Source organism: Neurospora hispaniola (genome assembly GCF_033458365.1).
Source record: "Neurospora hispaniola strain FGSC 10403 chromosome Unknown B0T23scaffold_3, whole genome shotgun sequence".
Classification (NCBI taxonomy): domain Eukaryota; kingdom Fungi; phylum Ascomycota; class Sordariomycetes; order Sordariales; family Sordariaceae; genus Neurospora; species Neurospora hispaniola.
The window spans coordinates 5,085,258-5,108,711 of NW_026944408.1; the positions used below are offsets into that span (position 1 = coordinate 5,085,258).

The 23,454-nt window shown below is 53.2% G+C and overlaps 10 protein-coding genes and 1 non-coding gene across 11 annotated transcripts; 6 read left to right on the top strand and 5 right to left on the bottom strand.

Moving 5' to 3' along the window:
* Positions 1–689: 689 nt before the first annotated feature.
* B0T23DRAFT_428283 (uncharacterized protein) lies at positions 690–1,197 on the top strand (the record flags this gene model as incomplete). The annotated part of the gene is made up of 2 exons (XM_062840125.1): positions 690–708; positions 821–1,197. 2 exons carry the CDS (start codon positions 690–692, stop codon positions 1,195–1,197), a joined length of 396 nt encoding a protein of 131 aa, XP_062694820.1.
* An 899-nt stretch (positions 1,198–2,096) lies between these two features.
* On the top strand, positions 2,097–2,834 carry B0T23DRAFT_404112 (uncharacterized protein; the record flags this gene model as incomplete). The annotated part of the gene is made up of 2 exons (XM_062838865.1): positions 2,097–2,181; positions 2,308–2,834. The coding sequence occupies 2 exons, from the start codon at positions 2,097–2,099 to the stop codon at positions 2,832–2,834; spliced, it is 612 nt and encodes a 203-aa protein (XP_062694821.1).
* Positions 2,835–3,665: 831 nt separating this feature from the next.
* B0T23DRAFT_130898 (uncharacterized protein) lies at positions 3,666–6,363 on the top strand. The gene has a single exon (XM_062832194.1). It carries the CDS (start codon positions 4,085–4,087, stop codon positions 6,185–6,187), a length of 2,103 nt encoding a protein of 700 aa, XP_062694822.1. The 5' UTR covers positions 3,666–4,084; the 3' UTR covers positions 6,188–6,363.
* A 194-nt stretch (positions 6,364–6,557) lies between these two features.
* B0T23DRAFT_313161 (uncharacterized protein) lies at positions 6,558–6,800 on the top strand (the record flags this gene model as incomplete). The annotated part of the gene is made up of 1 exon (XM_062834730.1): positions 6,558–6,800. One exon carries the CDS (start codon positions 6,558–6,560, stop codon positions 6,798–6,800), a length of 243 nt encoding a protein of 80 aa, XP_062694823.1.
* A 415-nt stretch (positions 6,801–7,215) lies between these two features.
* Positions 7,216–8,463, top strand: B0T23DRAFT_130900 (uncharacterized protein). The gene is made up of 2 exons (XM_062832195.1): positions 7,216–8,083; positions 8,154–8,463. Exon 1 carries the CDS (start codon positions 7,487–7,489, stop codon positions 8,081–8,083), a length of 597 nt encoding a protein of 198 aa, XP_062694824.1. The 5' UTR covers positions 7,216–7,486; the 3' UTR covers positions 8,154–8,463.
* A 705-nt stretch (positions 8,464–9,168) lies between these two features.
* On the top strand, positions 9,169–9,250 carry B0T23DRAFT_t141. The gene has a single exon. It is a non-coding gene; the product is annotated as a tRNA-Ser (tRNA).
* A 770-nt stretch (positions 9,251–10,020) lies between these two features.
* B0T23DRAFT_378641 (Alpha/Beta hydrolase protein) lies at positions 10,021–11,532 on the bottom strand. Its single transcript, XM_062837110.1, has one exon. It carries the CDS (start codon positions 11,244–11,246, stop codon positions 10,371–10,373), a length of 876 nt encoding a protein of 291 aa, XP_062694825.1. The 5' UTR covers positions 11,247–11,532; the 3' UTR covers positions 10,021–10,370.
* Positions 11,533–11,620: 88 nt separating this feature from the next.
* B0T23DRAFT_441245 (uncharacterized protein) lies at positions 11,621–13,285 on the bottom strand (the record flags this gene model as incomplete). Its single annotated transcript, XM_062840764.1, has 4 exons — positions 11,621–12,258; positions 12,323–12,482; positions 12,667–12,843; positions 12,911–13,285. The coding sequence occupies 4 exons, from the start codon at positions 13,283–13,285 to the stop codon at positions 12,065–12,067; spliced, it is 906 nt and encodes a 301-aa protein (XP_062694826.1). The 3' UTR covers positions 11,621–12,064.
* Positions 13,286–15,564: 2,279 nt separating this feature from the next.
* B0T23DRAFT_130980 (Alpha/Beta hydrolase protein) lies at positions 15,565–17,195 on the bottom strand. Its single transcript, XM_062832196.1, has one exon. The coding sequence runs from the start codon at positions 17,019–17,021 to the stop codon at positions 15,729–15,731; it is 1,293 nt and encodes a 430-aa protein (XP_062694827.1). The 5' UTR covers positions 17,022–17,195; the 3' UTR covers positions 15,565–15,728.
* A 2,308-nt stretch (positions 17,196–19,503) lies between these two features.
* B0T23DRAFT_404119 (peptidase M24, structural domain-containing protein) lies at positions 19,504–20,978 on the bottom strand (the record flags this gene model as incomplete). The annotated part of the gene is made up of 2 exons (XM_062838866.1): positions 19,504–19,603; positions 19,675–20,978. 2 exons carry the CDS (start codon positions 20,976–20,978, stop codon positions 19,504–19,506), a joined length of 1,404 nt encoding a protein of 467 aa, XP_062694828.1.
* A 559-nt stretch (positions 20,979–21,537) lies between these two features.
* Positions 21,538–22,605, bottom strand: B0T23DRAFT_404120 (NADP-dependent oxidoreductase domain-containing protein; the record flags this gene model as incomplete). Its single annotated transcript, XM_062838867.1, has 1 exon — positions 21,538–22,605. The coding sequence occupies one exon, from the start codon at positions 22,603–22,605 to the stop codon at positions 21,538–21,540; it is 1,068 nt and encodes a 355-aa protein (XP_062694829.1).
* Positions 22,606–23,454: the final 849 nt, after the last annotated feature.

Genomic DNA, 23,454 nt, shown 5'->3' on the forward strand with positions numbered 1-23,454 from the left:
TTCTGGAGGATCGACTTTTTTTCCCTTTTCCACGTCTCATCATTTCCGTCGTTCGCTTCAGTTTCGTCCGATTTCTCCCTCTTCCCGACCTGAAGTTGCTTCCATGATCCATCCTGTTTGTATTCATACCTGTTATGTCACCTTCATCTTTCCTTGCATCCCTTTTGTACCTTCCTCCACACCGGATCTGTTCGTTTTGCTCGAGCTTCTAGTCCCCCCCTCAATCCCCTCCGAGCTCGAAGTGCCAGTGCCCCGCATTCGTTTTATGGCTATTGAGGCCGTTTTCTCATGCTCGTTCTCCTACATGTAGCTTAATGTCTACCTACCTCGCGATCTGTCTTTCTGAGGTCCAAAATACACCTTGATCATGCTGTGATTTGTCCGTTATCTCGTTCCTACCATCCGCTCCTCACTAATCGAAGTCGTTACAGGTACTGAGTTGCTTCGTTTGCTCTCACACGCTCAACCTTTAGAGGTACTCTGACTTTTGTCTCGTTCCTCGAAGGGGTAAATCTTGTCCAGCACTATCTCGAAACTCCGTTTCCCTTGAATCAAACGGAAAACTGTGTCTTTGTGTGCAGCTAACCAACTTGTGGAGGTCATGTTCTCTACAATCTATCTTGGTCTCTGCTCTTCCTGCCCCTCACTTCTCACGACACAGATCTTGAATCAAAAACTACTAGAAAGCAATGACTTTCTGCGGTACTGGTATGCTGTCAACGCATTCTTGGACTGATTTCGACGATATCTGCGCGATTCATCAAGACCCCGTCTCCTAAGGTTCCAAAGTATCTTCCTCCATCTGCAACTTTGGGCACAGATTTTTCTGTTCATATGGACGAGGAGGCTCCTTCTCCTGTGGCTGCTGCTACCAAGACTCGTGGTCAGGATGGTGACAAGAAAGGTGGCGCGGATCCGCAGCCTGTTGGCGCCGGCAGCGTGTTAAAGACTCCGTCTCGCCACAAGGATCCTGTTGTCAGCACTCATGGTTCTGGGGGTAAAGGAGATCCCATGGTGATTTCCTCATCTGAGGAGAGTGGCAGCGATTGTAGCGACTTTCCTGATATTGAGGAGTACCTTAACGCTGAGGGAAATGTTGATGCTGCCTCTGCTGGTGTTGACAATCCAGTGGGCTCAGGAGGGGATCCCATGGAGCTGGATGATGGGTTCCTTTCTGATGCTCCTTCTCTTGACTGAACGGTCTCTTGTAGAGTAGGGAGGAAAGGTTCTTGGTTCGTTTTTTACTGAGGGTGACGAGGAGTAGAAAGAAGGGGTGGCGTCAGACTTCGGGTCTCTCCTCCTCATTCAAACTTGTCATTTCTTCGTTGGAAGCGTAATTCACGAACAACTACATAAACCTTGATCTCCCCCCGTGTTCGATGATCACGGATGTTATTTCTAAATTTGAAATCCAGGTTGAGCATTACGCAGTCCTGCCCTTCACTGTAGTTGAGTTTCAGGTTCCGTGCTATTCGACTGTTCATCCCATTGTTTTGCTGTTCATCCGATTGTGAACTTATATATTTCCGCTGACAGCCGTCGCTTCACACTTCGACATATTCAAATCAGATCACAATACGAACAGAATACGAATGCGCCAATTCTGTCTCAATAGGCATCCACCACTCGACAAACGGTATCCTGGACCATCTTCAGGGTATAAAAGCCTCGACATTTTGCTAGTATGTACGGCTTTTTCTCCTCTCCAACATCTTTCTCGCAACCAACGACTTGCTCGATGCAAGCGATTCTGCGACCTTTACCCACACAACAGCTTTTTCCGTCGGCCTTCGCAGCAACTTCCTTCGCCCAGTACACTTTCCGCCCTCGGACTCGGCCTTTCTTTCTTCTTCTAAACCTCACCTCTCTCTCCGGCAACTCGGCGGCCTTGTCTTTTGTCAAAGATATCCTCAACCGCATCATTCCCTGGCGCTGGCGGCCTTCTGCACTTTTCTTACGTCGCTTCTGGCGTCTTCACGGGCAGAAAGTTCTTCGCGTTTTCCTGACTTGTTGTGTGCTCGGGCTGCTTGTGGCTGCTTTCAAGATTTTTTCACGGTTTCTTTCCAGAGCAAAAGAAGAAGAAGAAGCTGGACAAGATGGCCTTCAACCCGCCTCACACACCTCAAGGCGCCCGGCCGAGTAGATTTATCTACCCGCCAGAAGTACTCAGATCCAGAGAGAGTAAGTCACCCTGTTCAAGCGAACAATACCCCTTGTCTTTCACTTTGTTCTCAACTTTCGAGTTCCAAAGTTGGACTCGATCACTTTCTTTCATTTCCTAACGACCCTTTGTCTTTGTTTCAACAGGAGCTCAAGCGACTCTCGAGTCCATCATCACCCCCTTCTTCAACCGCCTCGACGCCATGTACTGGGGCCGCCCCGCCTACATGGGCTGGGATGCCATCCGCCAAACCCTCAACCGCATCCAAGCGGACTACATGCGCCACCTCACCGCGCACTTCTTCATTTCGCCCATTGCAGAGCATTCCCTGGCGCTCTACATACTACGCCATCAGATGCGCTGGTTGGAAAACACGTTTGAGCAGGAACTCATTGACATTGAGGTTGATCCCTTCAATCGGGACATATACCCGACGGAGGCGATCAGGGCGAATGCCAGGGCTGAGGAGCATGAGTCGAGGTGGCTGCGGGTAATACGCACGATGGTGCGGGACGGAAGCTGGAGGAGGGACTGGGGAGAGATGCGCTTGGAGAACTTTGTGAGGATGATGACGAATCACATGGTTCTTCTGGTCAGTTTGGAGTTGGAGATGGTGGAGAGGGCGAGGTACATGAGGAAGGGAGGGGAGAGAAGGAGGAGGGCTAGTTTTTGAGGGGGAAATCCTGGGCAGGGAGAGAGAGAGAGCATCAATAGAGCATCATCGGGTTTTGATCAACATGAAGACATAATGGCGCCGTAGGGTGGGCATGAAGCACTATAAAAAGCTGGCATGGAGCACAAGATGGTTGTGAGCGGCAATTGGCGAGTGAATTATTGAGCTTCGGGCTGGGCATAAATCCGATCGAAGGATCACATCGTTGATCTGCTCACCTACTAGTGGGACACTGCGCAGCCATACATTGAAAACAAGTAGTTCCGATTCAATTATACTTTGAATGAAAAGTTCCACTCTCGGAAATAAACCTCTTCTTCTTTCCTACACGTAGCATAACTGGTATTGCCAATATTCAAACAACTGTTGATCACTTGTTTTACCTACCTCTAGAGGTACTTTTACGTTTTGCCTCCTGATATACCCTAACCCTCGAATGACCGACAGTTGCCGCCATGCATGATTCGTACCGGAAGAAATGTCTGCTTTTCGTTGCCTCCCTTCTGTATCACTCATTCCTATTGGCAATATGCCTGTTTTATGGGTACGGTATCTCTGAAAGTATCCAGTGACTCCAAGATGGAATTGTACATCATCGACGAGACGTGGCACTTTCCCACAAACGCTGCTGTTTCACTTTCCAAAGGATTATCTCGGTGAAGGGGATTGTGCAAGTCACTAACAGGAATAGGTGTGATTTTCCACCAAATTTGGTACGGTCATGAACATACTATTTCCCCGGTTCTTGGCCTGTGCGTCGTAGGGTAGGATAGTAGTCACCCTTCAGCCATCCAAGTACATACCTACCTAGTAACTTGCAACCAACAAGCCCAACGCGTCCTTCTCTCATGTCCGTCTCGACGTATCTTGCTCGATATCCAAGCCTCCAATTTAAGATGCCACATCTACGTTCAAAAAGGCCACGCCAAGGTGACCCGTCTCCTCCCCCCCGGGTCTACCGAGCCACAAGAGGCCTTGAAAATACCCTAACCCTTGATATTTGACGCCTTACATATGCCGCCGAATGTTTCCCAGCAGCTGCCTGCTTGACATGGGGCTGAAATAATTGTTAGGTACCTCTACCTACCCCTCCACCAAATGCCCGTCGCACATCCAATCCAATGTGTCACTGACATCATCTCCCGGGCATCTTCCACTGTTACCTCGACACATTTTGGCGCATTTCGCATACTTCTACCTTACCTACACATCATCACACCACAAAGACCAAACGGCGGACGCGGGCGGGCATGACGGCGCACAACCAGGGCGAGGGAGGGGCACCACCACCACTAACCCAAGCATCGCCATCCCCCAGCAACGCCGACAAGCCACCCGCCAAGCTGTATCACGAACACGGCGGCGAACCGCTCGAAGGCGCCGCTCTCCAAGAATGTATCGAAGCCCTCGTCGACGGATGGACGACCTGCGTCGATGAGCTCTCCCAGCTCCATACAAAGGCCGAGTCAGCTTCCAAGCCCATCCGCGGCCTCTACACCCTCCTCAAAGTCCAGCAACGCACCCTCGACAAGGTCAAAGCCAAGAAAGCGTCGCAACCGTCCCCTCCTCCTCCTCCCTCGACAGACGAACATGGCACCGAACCAAAACCACTCTTCACCCCCGCCCAGTACTTTGGCATGCGCAGTTGCTGCTGGGACGACAGGTGGTCCGTCATCAAAAAGTGTCGCGGCCTCGTCGCCATCAATAAGGAGTTTGCCCGGAGCCCGAAGCAGCCGGTTCCTGCGGGAAAAGGCTGGTTGGCATACAAAGATAACCCTCTGCTGGAGAGGCCGATTGTTGTTGACGCCGTCATCGATAGCGGGGCGACGTGGTTGAAATTTGTTTCCATCTCGCCCAAGACGCTCGCTTACCAAATCGCCGTGGATGGATGGGAGACCGATGATGAGGAGGAGGAGGAGGAGGATGACAAGGCATACAGCGATGACGAGGAGGACCAATACAATGGAAACGGAGTCGCGGGGAGAAATGGCATCCAAGAAGCGCTGGGGAATACCGAGTTCGCCGAGTCCATCAAGAAGGTCATCCTGGCTGCGAGATGGAACCACTGCCATCATGTTCACCTCCTTCTTCCGGGCCTGCGCCATGGCGAGTCCGAGCCCGCCGACAGAATGCTACGCTACATCCGCGAAAAGATTGGTGGCGACGACGTTTCTGTTACCGTGAGCTGCGCCAACAGCCCCCTCCTCGCCGACACGCCACCACCACCACCACTTGACACCGCTTTGGCCGCCCTCATCGACGAACGCGACCCCCTCGTCGCCGATGATTGCGGCCGCATCACATCCACTGCGAACCTCGACCCGAGCGTGTTAGTGTCACTGGTGACAGATTTACATCATGGCCTTGTCGATTTGCAGCCCGAGTTCCAGCAGAGGGTAGTTGCCCGGTCGGTATTGGACCACACGACGGACAGTAATGAGCTGGTGCCGCGTGAGGATATCCTCGCCAAGGTCTTGTACCCTGCGCTGAGGGGAAGAAAGCTGGTGACAACGCGTCTGGCTGCTCAGTACTTCCGGCAACTGATTGCGTCCATCTCCACACACTCGGAACAAGTGCGCGCTTCTTTCATTTTGCCTCCTGATGCGCCACCCGCTCTGCTTAGTCCTGAGGGAAGCTCCGAACCCCTCTCAACAACCAGTCTCACCCCCGAACAACGTCGGGCTGAACTGCAGAGGTGGTCCGCCGTCCCTATCCCCGATGATCTTCACCTCCCTGTTGAAATCGTGGACGACATTGAACTGGAACAAGTTTCCCCACTCATCGCAGAGGGCAAGCTCCCGCCCATGGCCCTCGGCGTTGCCCAAGATCTGTCGAGGCTGAACCGCTCCGTCTATCTCTACGGGTGGATAAATCGCCTAACGACAATCACTGGCCACCGCGGCATCGAGCGCCAGATCTACCTTTCACTAGCCACGCATTGGACACCGCCGGCCACCGGCAATCACCGTGCAAGCGAAAGCGACGCAAAAAACAACGAGATCCCTCCAGATATCTGGCACCGTCACCTAGGAGGTTATTTGATTCACAGAGACAAGCCACGGGACTGGAAAGCGTTGATTGCCGACTACGAAGAATGCAAGGACGGAAAGATACCCTCTGAGGTGCAAAGGTGGACAAACCCGTGGACAACGTGGGGGAGAGGTATCAGCACATATGGATTGCCGGATACCAAGACGTGGGAGGGGGTCGGGCATGCGGATAAGCAGAGTTTTGGACGGAAGCTGCAGACGAGGGAAGCAAGGGGGCAGCGGAATCCTGGGGGTAGGGACGTCGATGATCAGGAAGGGGAGGAGCAGGACATGGATGAAGAGGAGGAGGAGGAGCAGTCGTAATTTTGATGTGGTGTGGTCGGCTATCTGATGGTGCTGGTGATAGTGATGATTGACGGGGTCTGGAATCGCTCTCCCGGTCTTCCCGAGTCCCAAGTCTCAGTCTATCCCATGTTGCCATCTGGCCCTGACATAGTTGGCCCTTGTCTGGAATGGAAGCAAAAGCAAGCACCAAACCCGAAACAGCTCAGCACATGGCGGAACGACTGGATGACACAAAGTAAGGGATGAGTTGCCTCAACTGCATCTCTTACAGGTAGGCAACTGAGACAGAACACCAGAAAAAGAAGCGACTACATACCAACAGAAGGGGACAAATCGCACCACCAGTTGTAGCGCACCGCTGTTTGATTAGATGGCGAGATCAGATACCATGGTTGTGGGAACATCTTTCAACATGGCGAATAACAGTTGGATCCCAAAATCAGCAGTGAATGATTTACACGTCGCAGCCCAACCGCTCGCTATTATGAAGATCCCGAGATCAGGTAATCAGATCTGCCAGATTTCAACAATCGTTTGGTTTGACTTTGGGAACCTATCAGGAGAGGGCCAATTTGAGGGAAACTTGGTTTTTTTTCTTCTGGCAAACAAGCTTCGGATCTCAATCTGGTAGTGGAGCTAATTTCCCGTTCCCCCCTTGGATCTGCTCGCTTGGTTACCCCTGGTGATGATTTCCCCCCCTTGCTGCTGGTGTTTGCTAGGTTCTTGGCGGTCATCCGCTTTTGCTGCCGCTAGAACTTTTCTTCTCTGGCTTCCACTTCCTCCCACCGGAGTTCCGCTCAGGGTCTAACTTTTAGCCATCTTTTAGTGTTCTAGTGCCCTATGCCACGCTGCAATGCATCCCCGGCCCGACCCTTGTTTTTTTTGTTTTGTTTTGTTTACGGGTGTCCACCACCCCCCCTGCTTGGTACCTGGAAACCGCCTGTCGACATCTGATTTTGGCGCTCGCTCTTTTGCCTCGCACGTCGCGATGGAGTCATGGGAAATTCGATTGCTGGATTTAGCACACCGCACACTGGACCCGGCGTCGGTTGTCTGAAATGACCTGTAATTTCAGATCCGTCTCGGAACGGAATTCCCCCTTTTTATTTTGGGAAGAGACAGAATTGTCGAGTTTTATTTTATTGCTTCACCTTCCCAGCTTTATCTGTTCTTTCCTCGTCTCTCTCTCCTTGTCCCTTTCGAACCAGTCCATTCGTTTTATACCAACCAACCAACCACCCACCCGGCTTTCGCTTCTCCCCCAACTCCAGACTCCCCCATTTTTTACATATTATCATCCTATAATAATCAACCAAAATGTCTGCCGAACAAGATCAGAGGCCCAAGTCCGCCGCTTCCTCCAAGAAGTCCGAGGATCAGCAACGAGGCCACCAACTGACCGACGACGGGCCCGTTGCCGCCGGTCACCAAGATGCCTACCACCAACTCTCGGACGACCAACCTGAGGCTGGCGCTGCCGACGGCGAGCAAGAGCAGCAGCAAAAGGCCGACAAGCCCAAGAAGGAGAACCCCCTCAAGAAGTTCATGGCCTCGCTCAAGTCTCTCAACTGCGCCGGCAAGCCATCGGGCGACAAGAAGAGCAAGAAGAACGGCGCTTCTCAAGAAGGTGGAGAGGACGACGACGACAACAACACCCCCAACGCCAGGCCGGTGAGCCAGAGCTCGCTGGACAGCAAGAAGGTTGCTGCCGAGAAGAACGCGCCACAGATTGATGTCTCTCCTGCGGTGGAGGATAGCCACCACCAGACGGGAGAGCACGAGGGCCACAAGGAGGACCACGGCAAGGAGGGTGAGGAGAAGGAGCAGGACAATGAGAAGATTGCTAGCCCAGTTGACGCGCACCCTCCTGCGTTGACGACTACTGCTATCAGTGCTACGCCCCCGACTCTTTAGGTATGTTTCCTGTTATTTCTTCTCGTCGGCGAAATAGTATGAGATGTGGTTCTAACAGATAAAAATGCAGGTGCTGAAAAGTATCCCTTGAGTCGTTGAACGGTGTTATCTGTACCAGTCAGAACATGATACAGAAGACGGGGAAAGAAAAAAAAAGAAGGGAGACAATAGACAATAGACAATAAGCTGCATGGACGGGTGTTAAAAGGTCGGGTTGCACTTTGAACACACAGGCACATATACACACATACACAAGCAACGGCAGATGTTGGAGAGAGGGAGATACACTGTACGATTTTTGGACACGGAAACCCCGTTTCAGAGACTGCGGTGAGAGAGGGGAGGGGGAACGACGTCGGACGTGCACGCACGGGGAGTGGGCTGGAGTTTGCCGTTTTTCTTTTTATTGTTTGCTTTTTCTGGCTTTTTTGGCTTTCAGCATCATCACCTCCTCCACCACCCGACACCAACACTACTACCACTGGCTTCCGCATCCTCCTCTGGCTTTTTGCTCATTACTACCTACCTACCTCACCTACCTACAGTATACTTCCCGTTTCGATACCCTCCGGCAATCATCATCATCCTTTCGATTAATGCCCTGCTTATGTACCCTCTATCTAGTTGAGTTGGAGAAGCGAACAAATAGTAGTAAGCGGTTAATTTAATTCCTTACAGTTGGTGTTTCAATGATGTCTTTTCGTGTCTGTATCTTGGGTTTCGTGAGTATCTGTTTGAGCCGGAATGAATGTGAGGTTCCGTTTGGTGGTGTCGTTCCAATTGGAGTAAGCACGGGTCAGGGTCAAATATTTTCTGGATTTGCACCGCACGAACTCGGTGCGGGTACTTGGGACTTACCTCTAGACTAAAAGCCGGGGTGCGTGTTGGGAGTTAGGATGGGGGGCTTTGCTATATTGTAGTTGACCTTTGAACTGAGGACTGGAAAGATAATGCGGAATGCAAGAAGGGAGGTAAGTGGTCGACAATGACGTTCAGGAGAGGGATGGATGCTCGCTGTGTTCACCTGCAACCGTGATGGGGTTATAGTGTGCTGGGTCAAATACAACTGCATCAACCAATGAGATGGCGTGGTGGCAGAGTGGTCTAATGCGCAAGACTAGAAATCTTGTTCCTTCGGGAGCGTCTGTTCGAATCAGGCCCACGTCGCACGATGATCACTAGAAATTCTTTTTTTCCGTCATTTCTTTCATTGCTTCTACTTCAGTATTTATTCCGACCTTTTTTTACTCTATCTTCCTCTTTCTTTACTATTTTCTTTTGTCATGTACCATTTTACAAGAAGAAGTGAACAGACATAACTTGACATAGCCAAGTGGGTCCACTCAAGCAACTCGTGCCAGGTTGGACCCGGACTTGACTCTTCGCTTCGGTTCTCATAAACTGTTTACATGCCCCTTTTCCTTGCAGCTGTACTCACCCATATGCCGTCAACTCCCACACATAGTCCTGCCATTCCCGCTCCCCTTCCCCTAACTATTCTCATACCTAATAATCTATAAGTAATCTCTTCGTCCGCAAAACACCTCTTATCCGTTGGCACGTCCACATGTTGATCCGACTACTCAATCCACATATTCCCTCTACCCAGGTGTTCCGATTATCATCAGGATCGTATGTCCTCGGTGTACGCATGTTCACCGTGGATCTTATCTTGACTCTCACAGGCAGGAAAACATTGCGTTGGAGTAGAGGGGCTGCCAGGGCGGCTTGTGTGAGGAGGATCCAAGTGAGAATAGAGGAGATTCATGGTTGACTGGTTCGAGAGTTGAGGTTGATTTGAGTTACGGGGCTTGGAGTTTGAGATGGCGACTGCCTGCCTTGCCTGTGTTCACTTATCGAGGTTTCATGTTGGCTGGTACCTAGAGGTACCTTGTACATAACTAGAGCCCAAAGATGATCTTCAGTTGTGTGCTTACGGGGTTGATGTCTGCTTGATTTGTTCAACGTCACTCGGATGAATCGTCGCAATACCTACCTCCAGTAGAGGTAGGTATGTTCCTTCTTGACTTTGACCACAATACATTCCATGTCTCCTCTCCCACTCGTGCATTTTTCTCTGTCCAGACGAGGTCAATTCTCGAAGAGTGTCTCTTTCCCAAGGAGGCGATTTACATTTTCCATTGCAAAAAACAACCAGTCTCCTTCCTCCTATTCTCCTTCAGTCCAAAGCTCTTTCCGCCGCCTTCTCCATCACCAATCCACATCATCACCACCCCTTTGATCCTTCCACCTTCCCTTTTAGAACTGCCTCCTTCCCCACAAACCTCTAGTTGAACCTGCTAAAGAACTCCCAAGTGTTCCTCGGCGCAAACGGGTCGTTCTGTCCCGGATCTCTCTGGCTCGGATTATGATCTCCGCCATGCACAACCCACACCACGTCCTTACCCTGTTGACATCCCTGATACTCGACCCTCGTGGACCTTCCTCCACTACCAGGCTGTACTTCCCCGTTTGCCGGCTGGCACCCATTGTTCCTCACAAACCGATCTCTCAACTGTCTTCCCATCGCCACATTCAGCACGCTGTCGGACGTTCCGTGTTGCGCGTAGTACGCCACCGGATCATTCCCGCCCGCGCAGCCAGAAAGCTGCGCACCAGAAATGACAGCGACGGCACGGACTTTGTTCGCCCGCGAGCACGCCAGGCTGAAACTCATGCCGCCGCCGTAGGAGAAGCCCGTGCTGAAGACGAGGTTGGTGTCGATGCACAGCCCATCGCTCACGGTTTGCAGAATGTTGTCAAAGAAGGAGACGTCCTCGCCATTTTGGTTGGCCCAGCCAGCATTCAACCCGTCCGGAACCACGTATATGGCACTCTTGCTCGTGTCGAGGGGCGGCAGGCCGTAGTAAGGCAGGACACCGCCGCGGTTGGGGTCTTCGCCCTGAATGATCTTTTGCATGGAGCTGCCGAGTGGGTGCCAGAGGAAGATGAGGCGGTAGGGGTTGTTTTGGTTGTAGTTGTCCGGAAGCCGGACGGTGTAGCGACGCGATTTGCCGTTGATGTTGGTGGTGACGGTTTGGCCGTTGTAGAGGGTGGGACCTTTGCCGCAGCCGGAGGAGGGGGCGGCGGCGGCGATGAAAGGGAGGGCAGAGAGGAGGAGAAGGAGAAAAGTGGTGAGGCGGGAGTGAAGGCCTGCTGCCATTTTCGGAGGCTGGCTTGTTGAGGCTGAGAAAACGAGCTAGAATGGGTTGGATGAGATGCTCTGGTTGGATGGGGAGTGAGTTTTGAAGGAGCAGAGGGGGCTTTATACCTATCTTTCCTGTCGCCGTCAGTTCATGTTGACTTGACTTTGGTGGTTGAACTTGATCTCCTTCACCAGCTCACATTCTCTTCCTTTTCCTCAGCCCAAGCTGTTGTCCCTTCACAGAAACAACTGCCGAATTCTTGTTCCTTCATTACGAAACAGCATTGACCGATCATCAAGCTTGGCGTCAAAGCGAGGCGTCAGGCGCACCTATAGGTTTTGATATTTGGAGGTGAAGTCATAGCCGAGAATAATTCAAGCATGGATCTGTCGACGGAGGTCACGGTGGTTAACATGCACATACCGCATCCGGTTCACGGAGTTGTCACCGTCGACCAAAGGGTAAGTGCCAAGTCCTCGAAACCCGGTATGAGTGGTACCGCAACCGGTAAAAGTGTTTACTGCAACCTTCCCCATGTTTTGAACATCTGTGATGATACCTTGACGTTGAAACAAGATGCGCGCCAATGGGAACGGGGTTAGTGGCTGGTGGTTAAGGTGAGAGTTTTGGGAGGTGTTCGAGTCAGCTGCCTCTACGTGCCTTTCGGTCAACTTCCACGTGGACAGATGATGGAAAGGGTATCTAGCGTGTAGAAGTTGTCTGACTCTTAGTTCGAGAGTCTTGCTGTGTACAATCGTGAGTGTTCCAAGGTGTGCCGAGGTCCTGATGCCCCTCGGTAACACTTCCATGGTTGGTCTACCTCCAGTCAACGCGATCATTGAATGACATGGAGCTTGCTCCCAGCCAAACCACACACGCCAAACCTGAACAGTTCAGCATCCTGCTTGAAACGCTCCGCATATTTGGCCTTCAACTCTTCTACATCCCAATTAGCCCAAACAAAGCGACCATGAATAAATCTCGCCTCCTTGGTGGCTGCCCAGACCACAAAGTCAGCTGGCAGCGAGACTATATTGACTTTTCTGTCAGTAGCCTTCCTTCAAAGCATGCTATTGTAAGGGGCAAAACTTACTATCATCAAAAGGTAGGACACTCTTTTCCACGCCGAGCCGCCGCCACAACTCCGAGTAGATGGTTCCCGGATGAATGCTCACCACCTGCATCTTCTCCGGGTCTGACCGTTGAGCAATGTACCTAAAGAAGAGGCCAGCAGTGGCCTTGGTGAAGCCGTACTCTGGGCTGGAGAAAGAGCGGGCGAGTACTCGGGAAAGCTTATGTGGGCAGATGCAGTGGAGATGTTGATGAGGAACTGCATGTGTTCTCTGCGTCAGTCGTGCCGTTCGTTCCACTCCCTTCTTCTCGTTGTTCTCCTCCAACATGGCAATCATCATTCATACAAACAGCCAACAAACTGACCTTCTGTCTGTCCTTCCCCTGCTTCATAAAAAGCTCAGTATACCTCATCGGTCCCCTGAGGTTCGCTTCGAGTTTGGCCCAAATCTCAACTGTCGTCCTGCCCCCCTCCTCACACAGGCCCCCGGTCGCCATCTCCCCCACAGAATTCAAGATAAGCACATCCACCACCTCTCCTTCCTCTCCCAGTTTTTTTCCACAAGGCATCAATCTCCTCCATGTTCGCCGCATCGGACTTTTCGCTGACTACTTCCGTCTGCTTCCCGAGCTCCTTGGCGTGCTGGCGGAGAAGACCCACGGCTTCGTCGAGTCTTGCTTGCCTTCGACCCGTGATGATGACCTTTGAAGCAGAAGCGGTGACAAACGACTTGGCCATTGCGAAGCCGATGCCGGCCGTGGCGCCGGTGATGAGAACTGTCTTCCCGGCTTGGGAGAGAAGGGGGTTGAGGGCTGGGTTAATGGTCGGGTAGGAAGAGGTATGCATGGTGGGCACAACATCAGTGACGGAAGGGTCGAAAGTTGGGGTTACCCAGGGAAGGCCGAATATGGTGGGAATCTCCATATCGCTGGTGTTGGTGGTGGCGACATGGCTGCTGGAGCCGTTCGTGGTTGGGGAGGACATGGTGACGGTGCTCTTTGTGGTGATGATACAACCTGGAAGTTGAACCAAGTGATGAGTTATGGTCTCCGCAAACTCTAACTCATCGCACTAAACTCCATCATGACGCTTCCACACTGTGTCATTGCAAGGCGTGCCAGACCCTTAGACCCATTTGCGTGGATCATCGTTTCATTGCTGCGACGTGGATCGGGGTGGCCGCCGCCGTAGAGCAGGGGGTAGGCGACGATGGCGGAGAGGTCGATGGAGCCCGGTCCGGAGCCAAGCCAGGGGTCCAGTTGCCTTGGGCTAGGTGGTCGTTGCGTATCAAGAGCGTAACGATGCCGGCTTCGCAGAGAAGGCGTTGGGTGGAAGCATTTTGTCGCGGTTGAGATGGGAGGGCAACCTAAGTGGGTGTCGTTGACTTCCGGTTATATATTACATATTTGTTTTCGACTTGGACCATCACCACCGGTCTGCCGTTGGTGGTTTGAGAGTCGGCTATATCTTTTTCTGGAGATACTTTCGCGCGTGTAGAGGTAGGACTCGATGGAACACAGCCATTCCGTCCCGTTTTCGCGGAGAGGGTCTTTGACCCGAAGGGTCTACTCCGGAAGTCCTCCGGCTGCTACCTCGGCGTCGATGTACGGATCCGGTCTTGCGGTAAGGTAGATGTCGGCTTCGGGTGCGGCGCGAAAAGAACTCGTCTAGGGCAAAGACGCCGTCAAGTGATCCCTAATACATGTAAGAAAAACACGGCGTTGAGGCGAGATGTCGAGCCGTGTTCCTGCATTGGGTAGCCGCCAGGGATGGCACTCGCCGAAGAATAAGAAGATGCGTTCGTTTCGGATGATTGTAGGGAGTATCTGTCCCATCGAACCTGTAAGGACGTCAGATTTGGCTGGGGTTCCAGTTGCTCATCTTGAGTTTACATACCGTGCACATCACTGATCGAAATTGTTGGTGTCATCCTGTCCATATGCTGGGCCGTCAATGCACAAACTTGAAAGACCCTCGCCAGCAACACAGCATTGGATTCATACATGTATCGAGACCCTCATCGCGAAATGCAATTGCCGACCGGGTGGTCCCCGTTCGAGACGAGACACGCGGGCCGGCGCCGTTCGGGCTGAAGGAACTATCCGCCGCTAGATTGGCCGAAACTCCACTTGGTTTAGTGTGGTGTACTTCGGAGCGGGACGACGACGGGAGGAGAAGAGAGTTGGGCGGAGGTGTTCAAATTGCTTGGCCTTTTCGGCTTTCCTCTTGGCTCTCCGGTGTTTGTTCGGGATTCCCATTTCTGGTCGAATATCATTCAGTGGACATTTGAGTGAAGAGAACCCATGGTGATATCGATCAGATATCCTCTCTGCATCCGAGTCAAAATGACAATTCCACCTCCCATCCGGTGATCGTCATGTTTCTCGTACCATGTTTTCCCGAGCTATTTCCATGTCTTGGGTGGTGTAGAAGAGGTACAGTCCCCGCCTGAATGATAATACGCAGGCATTCTTCCTCACCTCCACCACTCCCCGATTTGTAGCCGCGATACTTTCCCCGGAATACGTCATTATAAGATCATTTTTCCAAAGATAACAGTCGGTGTGTTTTGTTCTGTTTCCTTTTCCTTTCGAGAACGAGGATCAAAATCGGGTCGGTCGATTTCAAGCATGGAATAAAACATGATAAACATGCGATGATGAGCATGGATGTCGGAAAGTTCAGGAACTTATCCCAAACAATACTCGATGCTGCTCCCCGCACGATTGATTGATTGCCCTGGGTTGCCCGCATGAGAATGGTCGCTTATGTTCTGCGCAGGAGCGTCCAATCCGGGCCAATCCGATTGCTTAATTCAGCGGTGTTGCGGATGTTCGCTTCGTCGTGCCGGTGTACCTGCCTGCCCTGGATACCTAAGGTAGGAGGATGTTGACATGCGATTGAGGGTGCTGCTGGAAGGAACTCCTACGGTGTTCGTCCACAGAGTTGCAGTGGACACATGCAGCGTGGAAGGTAAGCGATGGGGGGTGGTAGCACTGGGCGGGTACACTGTAGAGAATGCGAGAGGAGTGTGTGAATGGGGGTGCATGAAAAGACGAAATGCTGCATGGGCTCAACGACAATGAAGATGATGGTGACGTTTACCTATGATCATGATATCCATCTTGATGTTGATGTTGTGGGCAGTTCGAGCACCATGGGAATTGCGAGAGGAAGAAAAGGGGAAACAACAACAAACTCAAGAACCCGCCCGGTTGCTGGAAACTGCATTGCTGCCATGCCAACAAAAACACACACAAAAAGGCAAGAAAGCAGCAATAAAAACATGGGAATAATGACTGGTATATCCAAGCACAACAGTAGTTCAAAACTGGCAGTAAACCCCATCCATCTCTTTCGTGTACAACATTGCTACAGGTAAACAGGTAGACATAATTATTTGATTCCATCCCATCTTTCATCTTTCTCAAGCACTCTTCCCGCCCTTAGCCAAGCCCACCTTGGGCGCGATAAACCTCACAAACTCCTCAATATCATCCAAAAAGTTCTCGGGCTCCTGCAGCGCCGCAAAGTGTCCACCCACCTCATGCTCCTTGTAATACGCCAACCGGTCCCCAAACAACTTCTTCCCCCACGTCCTCGGCAGGGTACCAATCTCGACCGGGAACGCCGAGTACCCAAACGGCTTTTGCACGCTCAAGCTCTCCTGCACGACGGCTGTCGCGCCAATGGCCGGCACCAGGCTGCGATAGCTCCACATGGTTCTCGGGAAGCACCCACTGAACCAGTACAGCGACACGCCGTCGAGGATCGTGTCCAGCGACAGCGGGCGAGAGCCGCCGTCTTTTCTGTTGTCGGACCACTCGATGAACTTCTCGCCCATCCACGCGAGCATGGCGACGGGGTTGGTGCTGAGCGTCAAGGCAATGGTGGACGGGCGCGTGCCGTGCTCATAGGCGTATGCCGACCCTTGCTTGATCCACGCATTGGTGCCCGTTAGGAGCTTCTCCTCGCGCTCCGTCAGGGGCTCTTGCTGGCACGCGGCGAACTGGTCCGGGGTGAACATGAACATGTTGAGGTGCGAAGTCTTGCAGGCCGCGTGGTTGTTGGCCATGGCGCGGGCGAGGGCGTACCCGACATCGCCGCCCTGGGCGACGTAGCCGGTGCTGCCGAAGCCGAGCGACAGCATGAGCTCGTTCATGGCTTCCGCCGCAAACTCCATGTTCAACTCTTGAAGGGCCGAGTCGTTGGGACGAGAGGAGAAGCCGTAGTCGGGGATGGAAGGGACGATGACGTGGTAAGGGAGGGTTTCGGGAGTGTACCGCGAGCGGAGGATGTCCAGCATCGGGACGAACTCCAAGAAGGAGCCGGGCCAGCCGTGCATGAAGATGATGGGAATGGCATCCTCGCGGAGGGAGAAGAGGGCGGCAAAGTGTAGGTCAAAGGTCTGGCCGGAGGTAGGGCCGACGACGGTTTGCTTATACTGGGGGAAGGAGTTGATGAAGGTTTCCTGGGCCCGCCAGTCATACGTGTTGAGCCAGTAGTCCCGGGCCTGGATCAGCCAGTCGCGTGTGATGCCAAATTTGCCCGTGGCAGCGTTGGCGTGCTGGTTGTAGAACTGCTCTGGAGGAATGATGGCTTGCTGGATGAGGGACCGGAACTGGGCGAGCTCGGACTCGGCAACGTTGATACGGAAAGGGGTTGGTTGCACCTTGACGCCCGCGGGCAGGGTGGAAAACGTGGGTGAGACGGAGCCCATTGTGGGTGTTTGTGGATGCTTGGTTACCCAAAATGGAAGAAAGTAAACAAAGGCGTGGTGTTGTGTGATTTGCTCACACTGACTGATGTAATAATGACGAGCACGCCACACACAGATGGAAGACTGGGATAATCCAGGGACAAGAGACAAACAAAAAAGCAAAAAAGAAAGTGTCTGATGGCGTTTATATCGAGTTTCTGAGAAGGCCCTTTGGTGGTGGAGATGGGCAATGACTAGTTTCCTTTGTGGATAAACGTCTTTAATAGTGTAATGGATACTGGGAGCTATGAATCCCCTCACTGGCTCACTCAACGGGTGGAAGGGGTGGGTTTGACGTCCGACTTATACACTATTCGAGTTTAACGCCATCGCCCGAAAGGTCCCTGAGGGGGGGTTCCATCCTTGGAGAGTAGGTAATCTCTTGTTCATCGTTATCACTTTGGGTCTTTTTCAGGAGGTGTGCCGCGCGTATCTGCCAGCCGCCGTCCATGGTCAGCATGAGGGAGGAGGTTCTCTTGGGGGTCTGGTTGTATGCCGAACCATATCCCCGACTTGGGCGATTTTCATGACACTTTCTTGACCATCCGAACCGAACAGAACGCGGCATGGTCCAAAGGTGTAGGGGTGGAGATATGCGCAGTGGGCACTTGACAATGAACGACCCATTTTTTCTTGTCGTTCCCCACGTTTGCCAACATAAACTCGCATTGGTTAGATTAGGTTGCTTGGGCCAGTTTCCCTTTTTGGTGGGTGTCACCGGCGACGACTCCGGCCACCACAAAAGATAGTGGTGTAGAGTCTGGATACCTCGGCCACTTTCTGCGGTCGGCAGCCTTTCCATCCTTTCCTCCACTGCCCATCTGCCCCTAGGGAGGGAGGTACCCTACCCGACCCGACCCGACCCGTTGTAGACTTGTGTACCACAGGGCATAGGTACCAAGACAGGTCCACAGGGATCTCGCAAGCCTCTATCCATTCCGACAGCGGAAGAGTCACGGAAACCCTGGATACCTTAACCGAACGGCTGCGAACTGGTCACTCGTGGGTGGTCAGGGATCGGGCCAAGATCCAGACAAGTTCAACATGAAATTTGGGACCTTTTTTTTGGTGTTGCAAAGGACCGGCGTCAGCTCCGACGAGGAACCACGCCTTCGGAAGCAACAGACATTGGACAATTAGAATAATGGGTGTCAGCACCAAGTCGTCAAAAAGGCGGTCGATGAAAAAAGGCTGCCACCTTGAGACGACGGCGCGAACGCGAGGCAGGCGAGATCATCGGATCCCCCACAAGCGCAATACGACCGCAGTATGTCCACACATTTTGATACCCTCCAGGGACCACGATAGACGGCATGACGTGTCACTGGAGCTGTGAGTGAGAGGGACTCGAACCGCACCCTGGGTTTGGAAAACAAGAGTTGCCAATGATACACCAAGGATCCGTTGGCAAGTGGGTCAATCCCGACAAAAGGATCATGTCGGTTCCGTCGTGATGGAACTTCGCGTGCAAAGCACGAGGTTGTTGATTAGGTACCTAGGTGCCAAGTTTGCAGCTCGCTTGCAGCGGTTGGCTTGGGGACGCCGTTCTTGCTGCTGTATGTATGGATGTATGTATGTATGTATGTATGTACTCCTGAGTGTGTGTGTGTGTGTTGTACCTCGGGGAGCAGCATGCACCGAAGCTTTCACGTCGAAGATCTTCATGACTGACTGCTCGTGAACGCATCATGACGATTGGCCTAAACCGACCGGCACTTCCACCGGACCAACTATCAGCAAGCGTTTAGGAGCCAATAAGTGCCGCGAATTGATTACCCTTCCATTCTAGTGAAAAACGGGTGCACACTACTTTCCTTTGCGTCTCTTGTGTGTTGAATAGGCGATGAAAGGCGCATTCCCGTCGACACCATCGCAAACTCGGCTGACGTGACATCCTTGACATGGGCGAAGATGAACATACGCCAATATCACGGAACCTTGTTTTCACATATCAATGTCAGCCCATTTTGACTTCAGTTGCGGTCAGGCAGACAGTAGCACGGCAGCGACCCATCACCGCTTCCATACGAGCGCGCCCATATTCCGTCCCCATTCCGCCCCTGAGTCTGAGCTCTTTGGGTCGTCCCTATCGCGTTGCATCGGCAAGCGGTGTTGAGCGGGGGAATACTACAGAAGACGTGGTGGAGAAGGGCAACTGCGATTACAAGCAGGTTTCGGTTGCGAGACCGATAGTCCCCAGATCTACAGTCAGCTTCGGCAAATGAACAAGGAAGACCTCGATCTTCATCTGCCGGTGCAGCTAGGCGATGGTAAGCTCGCAAGGACATCCTGGAGGCGGCGCTGGCTCCGTGATCAACACCCTGGATCTACATCGTACTTGTTCAGCCCGTCGACAATGGAGACCGGTGAACAGTTGAACGGCGCATGTATTGGGTATATGATAGGTTGCAAGCAGTACGTATTTTCCATGTCCAGCCTTCTCTCAGCTCTGCTGAATGATCTTCTCCATCTCCTCGGGGTCCTTGGGTGCTGTCGTGAGGTTGTAGGTGCCGTCCTTGGTGATGACCAGGTTGTCCTCGATTCTGTGCAACAACGACAAATTAGCATTCGCCCTTTCCATATTATACACACGAACAAATCACAGCCGACATACCTGACACCGCCAACATCCCAGTACTTCTCCAGCACATCGGCATTGATGTACTTGCTGTGCTTGGGGTCCTTCAGGAACGGCTCAATAATAAAGTTGCAAAAGTAGATACCGGGCTCGACCGTAATCACGCTGCCAGCTGGGAGACGACCGCGGACGCGGAGGTAGCGGAACATGGTGTCCTTGTCAGCATAGTTGGGGTTGCCGCCGGTATCGTGGGTGTCCATGCCCAGGTAGTGACCCAGACCGTGGGGGAAGAAAGCAACGCTCGTCCTGGCCTCGAGAATCTCGTCCTTGTCGCCCTGGAGAATGCCAATCTGGAGAAGGCCGTCGATGGCAATCTTGTGCGCAAGGAGGTGAACGTCATCCCAGAGGACACCCTCCTTTAGCGCAGCGATACACTCATTTTGCATCTTGAGCACAATATCGTAAATCTCCCTGCTCTCCTTGGTGAACTTGCCATTGATGGGGAAAGTGCGGGTAATATCCGAGGCATAGCAGTCCCACTCGCCGCCCGCATCCAGCAGAAGATTCAGCTTGCCAGCCATGTCGGCGTTGTTGGGGACGTAATGCAGCGTGGCAGCAGCGCGACCGCTGGCGACGATACTGTGGTAGGCCTGGTTGCGGGCGCCCTTGGCGATGCAGTGCCCCAGGAAAACCGCCTCCAACTCGCGCTCGTTCTGGACGTGCTTGACCTTTTGCATGACCATCTTGTGTCCGTCAGAGCTGATCTCGTTGGCCTTGGCCATGATGGCCAGCTCGTACTCGTCCTTGACAACGCGCGTGACTTCGATGGCTTCCTTGAGGATGGAGAAGTTCTTGTTGTCGAATTCGAGGAAGGTGACCTTGTCCGAGACCTGGTTCGCGATGGCGAAGACAGAAGAGCCCTTGGGCTTGCTGCTGCCGACGTGGGCGAGGGTGGCGTTGACATCGCTGGTGTACTTGACGTCGTCAACGTCCCAGCGCTGCTTGGCCTCGTCGACAGAAACCGGCAGGCCGGACCAGATGACCGAGTCGGGGTCGATGGGCGGGATGAAGAGCGTGGACTTGTCGGCATCCAGGTCGTACATGTAGTGGCAGTCGGCGAGCGGGCAGCCGGTCAGGTAGTAGAAGTAGCGGCGCTGGCGGAAGGGCTCGGCCTCGTCGTTGTCCTCGAGCAGCTTGGTGGCGCGGCCCTCGAGGTAGAGAACGCCGGAAGCGCCGGGCACCTTGTTGCGGATGTAGTCGGCCACGCGCTGGGCATGTCTCTTGGCCGGGTATTTGCCCTTGAGGGTGGTTTCAAAGTCCATTCTGGCGGCGGTGGTCATGGTTCGATACCGATGATGATGATGATGTGAGGACCTCGCGATGGTGGCGGTGGTGGTAATGATGGTAGGGAACTTGAAGATGGTGTTGAGGGAAGAAAAGAGGTTTCGCATGGAGAACCGATTCTTACAGGAGAATTGTCTGATCCTGGCCAATGTTACTGTAATTCTGTTGAAAGGCGCCTTGCTTCGGGATATCGAAGGTGCTCTGCAATGCTTCCTTCCCGGCGACGAGGGCGGGGCGGGGCAGCGACACTCCACTGCAGCTCCCGTCCCCGGCCCCACCCAGGTCTTTGGCGGGGTTGTTATCAGTTCTTATCGCCAAGCTAAACCACAATTGGCAAGTCGTCGACTAACCCCACATCGGTCACGGCATGCAGCGGCACGGAACGGCATCTCGGCACCAACGGCTTCTGTACTGCTCGGCTCAATTTCTCTCCAGCAACCGAATTCGTGAAACAAAACAAAACAAAACAAACACTCGACAACAACATTCACAATTTGGGTATCCAGCCATTTGTGCGCGTCCTCCAAAACATCAACGACATCGACACGGGAACATCTACCCCTGCTGCCATAATACAGTCTTGGTCCCCTCCACGCTCACCCGGTCCAGCTCAATAATCTCCTGCTCGGTCAACCTCCAACCCAGCGCATCAATCGCCTGCCTCGCCTGCTCCGGGTTCCGAATACCGACAAGCGGCAATGCCCCCTTGCTAATGTTATAGTTCAGCGCCACGCTGGCCATGGCCTTGCCCCTGGCCTTTGCAATCTTCTCCAACACGGCCAGCGTCTCCTGGATCTCCTCCATCGGATAGCTCGAGAACCTGTACGTCTTGGGCGGCGGGTGCTCGACCGTGTACTTGCCCGTCAGCCGACCTTGGGCAAGAGACGAGTACGACTGGAAGACCATGCCGTTGTCGAGACACATCTTGATCTCGCCGTGGATCTCGGGGTACCTGCGCAGAATGCTGTACTCGACCTGGTTCGTCGCCAGCGGGATGCCGTGCTCGGCCAGCGCCGCCTTCATCTCGAGCACCTTGTCGTTGCCGTAGTTGGCCACGCCCACGGCCTTGGCCAGCCCATCGTTGACGCACTTGGCCAGTCCTTCGGCCACCGTCTTGACGCTCTGCGGGTGCGTCGGGCCGTGCACGAGATAGATGTCGACGTACTCGAGCCCTAACCGCTCCAGGCTGGACTTGAGCGTCTTGTACGGCGCGTCGCTGGCGTGCACATAGTTCTTGGCGTCCAGCGCCGTCCCGAGCCACTTGGTCTGGATCACATAACTATCCCGAGGCAGACCCTTGACCAGCTTGCCCACGAGCTTCTCGGACTCGCCGCTGCCGTACGCCTGGGCCGTGTCGATAAAGTTGATGCCGGCGTCGTAGAGCTCGCGCCAGGCAGCCTCGATCGCTGGAAACTCTTCTTCCTTGTAGTGCCAGGTGCTCTTGTCGCCCCAGGGCCAGGCGCCAATGCAGATGTGGGATGCCTCGACTTTGCCATTTTTGGCGGGAAAGACTACGCGGTCTTTGGCCGTGGGGCAGTAGCTGGGAGGCATGATGTTCTTGCCGTCGAATTCGCGAGGGGCGCGGTTGGGCTTGTTGGAGTGGATGCCCGAGGTTGCCGACATGCCTAGCGAGAGGCCGGTTTGGAGGACTTTTTCCATGGTGGCGGTGTTGTTGTGATGTTGTGGTGATACGGTTAGAGGTATTTGTTCTGCTGAGTGTTGACACAGGTACGTGATGCCTCTCCAGTGGGAGTTGGGATGTTCTTATACCACTGATGTCTCCGAGCTCGGACAGACTATGACGACTGAGACTTGAGTTTCCCCTGTGGTCGTTCTTCCTCATCCTTGAACATCCCGACACTTGGCTTCTGAGCTTTGACCCCATCATGCCTTTCGGTTTTTCCCATTTAGGCATCTCTGGTGTTGGTTAGTCTCCTTCGATCACCAACCTCACAAGCTCACAAAGCTCGGGGTTGTGATGTCATGGCGGAGTTATCTCTCCACCATGACCGGCAAACGGATGAGGTTATCATCAACTGTATTCTACCCCACCGAGACGCTTTGACGGAATTCCAAACGCTTTGACTGAACAGCTTCATCGGCTTTGGATCCGGACCCCCGACTGGAATTCGAAGAGCTACTCATCAACAATACCGTGGATCAAATGTTTGCCAGGACTCGGACAAAAGACTTTTCGAACAGGTGCTATCAGGTGCAAATTGGATCATCACCAGACTATTATGATGTCTCATTAGGTGCCTTGGTCTATCGATCATGAACTCCTTCAAGTCCTTTCACCGTCATCTCTAGCAACGCCATCCATCCGTCTGGCTTCAACGAACGCCGTATGTGACAACCGCAATAGTAGCGCTCCCCGCCCCCTGTGACTATAGACCAGGCGGAGAAGGTGAAACGTGACGGTGCTGGTCTCCAAGGGATCAGGGATCCTCGGTCATGCACTTCAGAGTCGGC

Coding starts and splice junctions, on each gene's coding strand:
- B0T23DRAFT_130898 (XM_062832194.1), top strand. CDS start 4,085: ATGACGGCGCACAACCAGGGCGAGGGAGGGGCACCACCACCACTAACC.
- B0T23DRAFT_130900 (XM_062832195.1), top strand. CDS start 7,487: ATGTCTGCCGAACAAGATCAGAGGCCCAAGTCCGCCGCTTCCTCCAAG.
- B0T23DRAFT_378641 (XM_062837110.1), bottom strand. CDS start 11,246: ATGGCAGCAGGCCTTCACTCCCGCCTCACCACTTTTCTCCTTCTCCTC.
- B0T23DRAFT_130980 (XM_062832196.1), bottom strand. CDS start 17,021: ATGGGCTCCGTCTCACCCACGTTTTCCACCCTGCCCGCGGGCGTCAAG.